Below are 10,613 nucleotides of genomic sequence, written 5' to 3'. Positions count from 1 at the left end.
ATAGCATGTAATGGCAATTATATACGATGACCGGAAGGTTAACCCACACAGTATTCTACAAATTTAAGAGTTTACCAAGTTTTCGTTACGTGATAAATTACACCGGTTTTAGATTTTTCGTTCGATTTAATGTACCAATAGCACAATGTGATATATTAATAACGATTTGTGTGATCAGGCCCGTGAGTTTGTATAATCGTTGGAGTGTTTGTATATTCGTTGTTGGGAGTACTTGTGTAATCATTGAAGTGTTGAAGGTTGCACCTTTGGCGTTCCATAATTCAGCTTGTTACGCAACACTCAATCCAAATCAAAATAACTAGGCCTAAAGCCTAGCCTACAAACAATGTCAATGCGAGGAAGATTGATTCTCGTCGGACGTGTAATCTATTTATTCTGTGCCACTTTTTAGATAGTACGGTGTTATTTTCTTCATTGATATATTTCTATCTTACCAAGGCCTTACGTTCCAACATAACCACACTAGGCTAGTAGTAGTAGAGTACTAGGCCTAGGCCTAGCCTAGTCACTACGACCTAGCTAGGCCCTAGCCTAGGCGTAGGTAGGTCAGCAGTATTAGCTAGTAGAAAAGTAGGGCTAGGTTTAGTGGTAGGCCTAGACCTAGTTGCAATAGGCCTATTTTCGGGTGTCGGCTAGCATGCAAACTCGTACACACTTTGGCGAACTCGCACACAAAGTTAGGCCTAGTCTAGGCCAATTCGTACACACGATTAGAGTGATCTCAGACGCATGACTTTTGGCGAACTCGTACCCAAATGCATTTATGTCGTTAATGGATATGTATAGGCCTACCTAGGCCTATTGCATATGTTTATTCCCCAAATTATTTATTGTGATATATTTAATAATATTACTTATGCAGCTGTCACACTAAGAAATTATTTTGTGACGGACCATCTTTTGAAAGTGACTGACCTTGACGTTACATTACGACGTACGCTGATCGCGTTGTCTTGAACAGTATACGCCTAGACCCCTTCTACACTACAAGCAGTAACCATAGTAAGTAGACATTATATTTTTTATTATGTTATCTATCAAATTATGAAGTTTAATGGAAATCGTACTTGTTGAAAAATAGATATTTAATCATATAGTGCCTGGAATGGTCCCATGTTTGTTTAAACCTATTCAGTACCACAGTGCCAAATTGGTGTCTGTCGATCATAAACATGATTTTTTTAGTCACTAAAACTACAAATATTGTTACATTTGTCTTATCAATTGATAAGTTGGTATTAAAAATTACAATAGGAATAGTTTTTGTTATTTATTTTATATGAAATTAGATGATGTTACTGTATAAGGTACAGTATAATTTTTAGGTATAATTGGTATAAAGGCGATGTTTTCTGTTAACTATCACATGACTGATGTGTATCGGTCTGATGAGGTATTGTTACAGCTACTACCAAATACGCATTCTGATTGGCTGAATTTCTAGGATGATGTCATTATTCTATATTGTGCATTTCATTAATGCATTGGTATTCCTTTTTTAATTAAACAGTAAATGTACTTTTTTTAACTTAAAACAAATTCAATAAATAAAATATAAGAAGTAGAGATAATATATTTATTAAAAAGCATTTGAAAGCTGAGTTTACTGAAAATACATTAAATTATCAAATATTAAATACAAATCCTAAATACATTATATAAAAAATATTAAAGTATAATTTACATATTACATTACACATAAATGTGTAATTTACATAAAATATAAAAGCATAATTAACATACTAAGTGTAACATAAAATAAGTTAAGTCTTTGAGCATGACCAAAAGTGTATGGGTATTCATCTTTTTTTAAATATTATCTTTTAGGATATAATTGATGCTCCGAAAAAGAAGTCCAGACTGTTAAAATCCCGGTGACCATGGCAGGGATTCATAGGAAGCACATTAGTGAAGTTTTCTTCACTACCCGATGAAGTTGTCCAAGTACTATACAATTACATACTGCTGGAGAAAAATAAAAACTACAGAAGAATTTAATGATGCCACTGACTACAATGTTTCTATGTTTGAGGTGGCCTCAGGCCTTTTACATGATGACCTTGTGTTTTTCGGACCAGTAACAATATCATGTTTGTATAAATTTGTAAAAGAAAATTTATGAGTTGGCTTGGAAAAAAGGAGGCTATGAATTAAAAAAAAATAAAACTAACTAAATACATATAAACACAGATTTTTTTTTTCTGGATTGACTGAATTTATAACTTGTTTTCTCTCTGCTTTGAAGAATGATGTAATCCAATAGATTGTTTTGATATTATTATAGGTCCCTAGGTGGGGCGGGGTTTCCGAATGTTAATTGGCTATAATTTCCCTGGGTGGGGAGGAGAGGGGACAATGAGAAGGGTAGGGGTTTGTTGCAAAGACATTCAACTGATTTAATGATAAGATTTCAACTTGATTTCACTTGATTATCTTAAATATTAAGATAAAAAAAACAATTTTCAGTTTTTTGGGTCACATTTTTTTTTGCCTATACTCTATGTATTATAAAACGTCTGAAAGTTTTGAGTGTTTAATTGGCCATAATTTCCCTAATATTGAAAAACAACAACAATAATAATAATAATAATAATAAAATATTATTGTGAGCCACGCTTCTGTGTCATCATTGTTTGTACATGTAGATAAGCCGTAGACGCTCCATTTGTGGGGATTCCAGTAGTGATTGTGTATCCATTGCCTGTTGACATACTGGGTTAGTCTCTGTAATGGAGCTGTGGATGCTTTTCTGGCTATCCTTAGAAAACACATAACTTTAATTATGTATATATACATATATGTATAATATCGTATAGCACTGAGCATAAATATGGTAAAGTTGCACAGTCCAGTATTGAGTAAAATGAGCTATAAAATATGGGAGCTCAAAAAATTGCCTAAAAATCCAAATTTGTTTTTCACTATAGATTAGTTTAGCAGTTAATGTCTTATTAATCATGTCCCAAAGTATTAGTTGTGGAAGTGGTCAACAAATTGTTTATTTAATGTTACTTTTCGTAGTTCATTCTATTAAACAATGTATGCACAAATATCTTTGAAAGGCAATTACTCAAAATCATGTTTATCTTGACTCTAAGAGTACTGTACTTTCACTTTCCAATAACTTAGGCTTGAAATGTCCAATTTGAATGAATGACCCCTCATTTTAAAGATTACATACTCAGGTATTTGAAAATACAAATAACTTGAATTTCAATTTTTGCTACAACTTAGCCATTTTGCCTCATATAAGCAAATAGGTGCATAGTTTCTGGGGCAACAGAATAAACAAAAATGTATATTTTAAAAATAAATTGGCTACTGTACGGTTTAAAGTAGGCTTAGTAAAGAAGGAATCTAAGTGTTAAATGAGATAATTTAAACATGCGCATTTGAATGACAGCTTCTTTTGGGCACGATCGCTAAATTATTCCAGACGAAAAATCTGCATTTAGATGCATTTTCTATTGTTCTACCAAAACGTGTCTGAAAATAGCCCATCGTTTGGATGCGAATATTCAGTTTGGCCTTTGCTCCTCACCTTTAACTATGGCTGACTGAATGTATCATAAAACATGTCCAGACGACTCCCTAAAATGAATTATAATACGCCAGACTGCGCGCCCCTATACCCAAGTACGGACGTATTTATCTGCTAGCAAACATCTCTTTGTACGTCGCCAAAAGTAGGTGATCTCAGGGAGGTTCCTGGTCAATGCTAAAAAAATGGTTGGGTACTGGGATATCATTCAGTAGTACCATGCATAGATGAGACTATCATAATATTCAGGGATAGTCCTATTTCGAACGTATTTACTCATTATTTGTTTAATAATCTTGTACGTTAATGTAAACTAACCTATTGTATTCGTTAAATCATTATTACATATTTATTCACTTAATAGTAATAATAATAATAATTATTATTATTTTTATTATATGTAGAACCTACACTTTTTGTATCATTTGGCACACGTCACTTTGACTTTGCGTTCAGAAAATACAAATACTAAAACTTAAGAAATTAATTGCAATACAAAATCATTAATTTAACATCAACATAAAACCAATATAATGATGGAACAAAAGCTAGGTTAAATGAAAACTAAAGATAACATACAAGTAATATTACTGCTCATGACCCTGAGCTGATCAATTGGGACCCTCAGTACATACAATTAGAACATAAGTATAAAAATTAAACTTGATCTTTAACATAAACAAATTAATTAAATTAAACGAGAATATGAATTCCCATTGGATGAAAAAAAAAATCACCATCAAAACACTAATTTCAATATGAATGAACAATCCTGTCTAGGCATTATGCCCGCAAAAATACGAAGCTTTGGTACAGGCTTTGTCATCAGAGGTCTGGAAGCCCTGGCCTTAACAAAAAAAAAAATAAATAAAAAAATTTGATCGTGTGGGAATTGAACACACAACCACCAGGTTTCCTGTAAGATGATTAGTATATTTTTTTTGTAATTTGGATAATGAATTTTTCAAACATTTTTGTCTATTTAAAAAAAAGTGCGCAAGTTATGGAGATGGTAACAATCAAAAATCGATTATGAATTTAATTCTACATTTTTAGGCAAAAAATAAACCATCTTGGCCCACGGCCCATTTTTGACACCATGACCATGCGTAATATTAACCTGCAGTGTATACATACAAAGAATTTTTTCTAGTAGGATCAGAGTTGACTAACTGGTACTTGGTTTATCACATTTATGGCTTATCACATTTATGGCTTAGGGGCCGCGGTTTACCTCCCTCCGTTTAGTCATGCTGGATCAAGGGTAGTAAACTTGGCGATCGTGGGTTCGATTCCCACACGGGCCAGTTGTTGTTTTTTTTGTTTTTTTGTTTTTTTTAATGTCTTATTAATCATGTCCCAAAGTATTAGTTGTGGAAGTGGTCAACAAATTGTTTATTTAATGTTACTTTTCGTAGTTCATTCTATTAAACAATATATGCACAAATATCTTTGAAAGGCAATTACTCAAAATCATGTTTATCTTGACTCTAGAGTACTATACTTTCACTTTCCAATAACTCAGGCTTGAAATGTGACTAATGAAGTTAGCGAAGTCCTTGGCTTGCTTAACCATTTTTCTTCGATCGTCGCTTCCAATCGTCTAGGCGCGTCGAGCCTAAAGAGGGCCTACATAGCAGGTCGAGATCCATGAAAAGTCGTATGTAAAGATGCAGGTTACCCACATCTTTATATTTGCACAAGTAATTAAAATTGTTTATTGAGCAGATTAATCACACTGATAAACAATTGTACTACATTCGGCTGATGCATATTAACTTCTACTGTGAGACATAATTTCATTATTTTCTTTCCAAAAATCTTAATTAACGTTAACTAGCACCTCATATCGACTTTTGAATGGTGAAAATCGGCTCAGTATAACCCATATTACCGAGTACAAATTTTAAGTTAATAGAACATAGGCCTACTACTGTTACATCTTCTAGTTTTCTCCTACTATTGTATTTAGGTACACCCTACAGTACACACAATAAGCCTACAAATTGGCATAGCAGAGTTCCGCATGAGTGATTCAGCCCACATTGTAAAAATAGAAAGTAGCTTGGCTCCATGGGTCACAGAATCCGTTAACTAAGCTTATTTTCAAGACTCAACCCATAGTCTATAACACAATCAAATCTTACGTGAGCTTAGAGGGGGTTCCCCTCCCAAATGAGATTTTTTTTAAGAAAGCAACCTCTGGATGGCCGGAAATGGCACTCTCAGACTGTGACAAACATGTGATAGCTTGGTGTGGGCCTATTTTATATGTTTTATGCTCTGACGAGCTCTGTTCGGCAGGGGGCTTGACCTGTCCGGTGGGGGACTTAAGCCCCCTGTCCCCCCACTGGCACCGCCACTGCCTAGGATATGCTTCACTAAATCTAGTAAATTGATGAAATAATATAATATAATAATAATAAGAATAATAGAGAAGATGGGGGTAGGGATATTGAAATATGAGAGGGGATCTAACTATGTGACCAAATCTGACATGAAAGTTTTCAGACCTAGGCCTAGCATTACTGGTTGCACTGCTAAAAGTTTGTAAATATCCTCAGAATGGTATTCAGGTTTATTTATGAAATAAATATTTATGTAATCAATATTCTCATCCCACTATCCTCGTCTACTCAAGTACTTCACTCACTGACAAAAAAAAAATTCAATCGTTAAGCCATGTCCAGTTACTATGGCGTTAAGGAAATCCCCTAAAAGAGTCAGAAACAGAGGGCAGCATGACTAAAACAAGGGGAGAAATCATGCTGTTCCGTATGCGGGCCTAGCCTCCTGGGACCGTAAATTATCCAACATGGGATACGGGTCACAACTTTAAAGGGTTAAAAGGATGTATGCCTACCAAATAAGTAGGCCTGGGCTCTATGTACAAAGTCAGTTTATAGTCATAGGGCAATAAAAGAATGTACAGGTTCAAGCACATGATCCTCAAAGTAAACAATAAAACTGATAGTAGACCTACTCAAATATCATATAATGGGCCTACATGTATTACAGTATATTACATGCTTGTTATACACAATTGAAATCACAGTAACTGTAAATATTGAAATATTCAAGTACAGAGCATATCGTTTTGGTTCGAGTCGGTTGGTCAGAGTTTGATTTGGTTTGAATTGTATGTTGGTAAGATTTGGCTCAGGCTGCCTTTAGAAAGGACAGATTAGGAAAAGGATACTCTTATAAAATTGATTTAATCCATCCTCCATTATAGTAATGTGCAAAAAACTAAGATTGTGCTGAAAATCTTTCAGAAATTATACCTGCACAGAAGAGTACACACTATATCTAATATACAGTGATAAAAAATACCTTAGTGAAGTCCTATTTTGATGAAAAAATCAGCATTTATTTTCAAAATAAGAATAGGAATATATTTTCCAGGCAAGATCTTATTTTTAATGTGGATCATTGATTTGTTTGTTGAAACTTAATAGTTTAAATTAGATTAGTCTTTAAATCCACAAACTCTGTTTACAGTTCAAATTGCATGTACACAAAGTTTACTTAACAATAGTGTGCATCTTTTATTGTGTTTACTTGTTGGTTATTGGACTATAGGTGCAGTATGACCAGTGCTGATGGTGATATTGAAGGTTCAGCATTACCTGTTAACCATACTCCATCCACGATTGTAAATACTGACACAATGAGCATACCACATATTAATCACACGGACCCGCAGATATCGCCAAACTCTAACCGGATGTCAAGTTACGAGGAGTTTGGAGGTATGCCATGTCCAACGTGCAACGGAACTGGTAAAATACCACGAGGTAAGTGCACTGTGCAATTCTTTAGATATTTAGATAAACAACCAAGTGTTGGTTAAGAGCGGCAACTATTTGCTTGCTATTCAGTACAAAGTTCTGGAATTTTAGTTAAGCTGAAGCACCCGAATTTTGACAATTTAGGGGTTTCAAAGGCTTATTTAATAGATTTTAGGTTCTGCTAATATATACAAAATACTTATAATTTTTTTTCTCTCCGACGAATTGTGGTTTCTATCCCCGATGGTGGGTGGGGAGGGGGAACAACTCCCCGGCGATCTTACTATCACTATTTCCGGCCATCTTGAGTTACTATTTCCTCAATTTTTTTTAACTATGGTGGGGCTGAGGTGAAATGGCCACACGGCTTTGAGGTAGGTTGAGTATATTAAATACATCAGAGGCAGTGTTTCTTTAGCTTTATTTTCTATGGTACATCACTCGTATTAATTAGATCTCTATTGATGCCGAAAATCCCTGATTAAAGATCATGAGAAATTTGCTGGCGCTCATCTAGACTAAAATTTAATAATGATGGTGTGATAATGGTGAATGTTACTGTATGAAAGTGTCATTTCCGGCGATCTAAATTTAGTATTTCCTCAAATTTTCTCTCCTCGGCCCCCAACCATGGTGGGGCTGAGGTGGTTGTGGACTGGCAGCTTTAAAGTAGGTAACGCAATACATCAAAGAGAATGTTTTTAAGCTTTATGTGTACATTACACATACTAATTAGATCTCTGTGGTTGCCAAAAATCGCTGATATTTTTTACTAATATAATACTGTATAAAAGTGTCATTTCTGGCCATCTACAGGTAATATTTCCTTAATTTTTTGCATGCACTCCCACCACCGAATCCTGCATCCGCACCAGATCAGGAAGAGCTTGAGGTCGATTCTCAAGAAAACCTTGGAGTGGTTATCACTTAAGATTAATCAAGTATAAAATTTATTAGATTCACTTAACAAAGCTATAAAACAGTCTTAATTTAAAACATATATAGACAGGTTAGGTTTTTAATATTATATCAGATTTCTTTGTGCATGTCTGAAATCCAACTGTATTAAGAACTAAATCGGTACCTGTAATTATGACAATGACCGACCAAAACAGATAGTGGACAACTCTAAAACAAAGCCTTTTTGGATAATCTCATTGTAACATTTAAAGTCATTAATGGATTTAATGAAACTTAAATTAAAGCCAACAGCCTCTTCATACAGGGGAAAAAAAAATTGTGAAATAGAGGGCATGCCGTCAGCATATAAAAACAGAGAGTTCCACTTTTTCCAAAAAACAATTGAATGTGGGAAAATTACTAACAGATAATAATTGTTATCTTTGAAATTTTTATATCAAAATTCTTGGACTAATTATAGAGTGTTGAGATACATGATTTAAAAGTTGTATGTTTGCACTGTTTATTAACCATTCTGACCCTCTATTACAATTGTTAGTGTCAGAATATAGTATTAAACAAACTCACTACTCACCTGCTGCACTAAATAGGATATTTCAGCTTCACTCCCCAGAGCCCTGTTCACCTCTGGCTTCATATTATTACAATAAAGTACCTTCAATGGCCATGGAGGAAATATATCGATGTACCAGCCAAGCTCACTGTCCTCTAGCTAAACTTATAATATTCTAATGTAAATGCATACATTTAATTATTGATCACAATGGATACTTCATCAAAGAGGCATCATGTCACGATGTTTGTTTTGTTTTTTTTCCAGGACAAGAGGGTGAGCTTGTGGCCCTTATTCCATACAAAGATGACCGACTGAAGCCTAGAAGAACGTAAGATTTCCTGGAAATATTTTTGTTCACCAAGATGCCAAAAAATATAGTAATAGTAATGCCACCACTTGTATTTAGGGACCCAGTTTGCAGTGCTCGTCCTGCACTACTGCACTCCAACAATTGTGAAAAATCTTATCAGCAAGGTGCAAGCTGACTGTTCTATATATATTTTAATAGAAATTTTAAACCCGGAGGTGTCCTTTAAGGTGCTCCATCCCATTACTTACATTTTGTCCAGGCTATCAAACTTTTAGTGAGAAATTTGTGTAATGTACCCATATACAGTATTGACATGGTGAAGTCATATTACTCCTAAATTTGGGCCTATCACATTGTCGCATAAAATTTGATAATGTAGAAGTGGATTGTGCCTTGACTCCCAACTTTGAGGTCAGGGGTTTGAAACTCTCGCTGTGCAAGTCGCTTGTGTCCTTGGGCAAGGCACTTTATCTACGTTTGTCTCTCTCTACCCAGGAGTATAAATGGGTACCCGGTAGGATGTTGTGGCATTGAATGTTTTAGTTGCGTGCGCTGAAGAAGTAGCGAACGACTAGGGATATTCCCCAGGGAGCAGAGAAACTTGCACTTTGTGCTGGTTTGCCATTGTACATTATCCAGTGACCAGGGGTAATAACGCTCGTGCCTTTGATCATTCAATTTGGAATTGGCGCCTTATAAATATTTGAGTATTATTATTATTATTATTAGACAGAGCGTTTAAAGTTGTAAAGAAGTGGTTTCCCATTATCCCATATTTTTGGTCTCCTTTTATAAACATTTACAATATATGTTTTTTGTGGGTTTTCAGATGGATGTGGGTTGGACTGTCTATCTTGTGCTGTGGAGTAATTGCGGGTATTTTGTGTTTTATATTGATACCAAGAGATATAAAGATGGGAGAGCCTATAGCTGAAACATATAGAGCAGATCTTAACAAAACTACAAAGATTCTTTTAATTGAACTCAATGTAAGTAAAATGATTATTTGCTTTGTGTTATCATCCTTAATTATTAGCCTCTAATAAATAAGGATAATAACACATAGAAAAATGATTTATGTTGTTGTTTTTGTCGTTGTCCTTGGTAGTAAATTGTATTTGTAATTGGTATTTGTTAAATACCATGATAACTAAACTTGGCAAGCCCAGTTAGTTTCAAACTTGGCAGAATGCAAGAGGGTAACAGGAAGATGGAACCTATTGTTTTTGGGATGTGTGTAAATATGCTAATTGCTCATTTGCATAATAAATATTTCACTAATCAGGAAATTTACAATAAATACCATCATAATTCCCATAAAAGATTTCCAATTTGAAATGTTAATATGTCACGCCTTTACATATATAAAAGTGATTTAATTTGCAGTTGAAATGAACTTTATTTATGTTGTTTTTAATTTATGAACTTAAATTTGTGTTGCTGCAAGCATTTAAACTAGTAACACAACACAAC

At 34.4% G+C, this 10,613-nt stretch overlaps 1 protein-coding gene across 1 annotated transcript in view; it reads left to right on the top strand.

Annotated features, from left to right (window-relative positions):
- Positions 1-259: 259 nt before the first annotated feature.
- Positions 260-10,613, top strand: part of LOC117106280 (transmembrane protein 106B-like) — a gene marked incomplete in the record, with an annotated part of 14,407 nt that continues 4,053 nt past the window's right edge. The window contains 4 exon segments of the mRNA XM_033247640.1: positions 260-415; positions 7,145-7,359; positions 9,095-9,158; positions 9,970-10,129. Coding sequence (XP_033103531.1) covers positions 7,152-7,359; positions 9,095-9,158; positions 9,970-10,129 — 432 coding nt within the window.

The sequence above is a fragment of the Anneissia japonica genome, unplaced genomic scaffold, assembly GCF_011630105.1.
Source record: "Anneissia japonica isolate Jap-2015-1 unplaced genomic scaffold, ASM1163010v1 scaffold1356_len1145284_cov175, whole genome shotgun sequence".
Taxonomy (NCBI): domain Eukaryota; kingdom Metazoa; phylum Echinodermata; class Crinoidea; order Comatulida; family Comatulidae; genus Anneissia; species Anneissia japonica.
The sequence above is the reverse complement of the archived record's forward strand: the minus strand, read 5'-3'. Positions and strand labels throughout refer to the sequence as shown.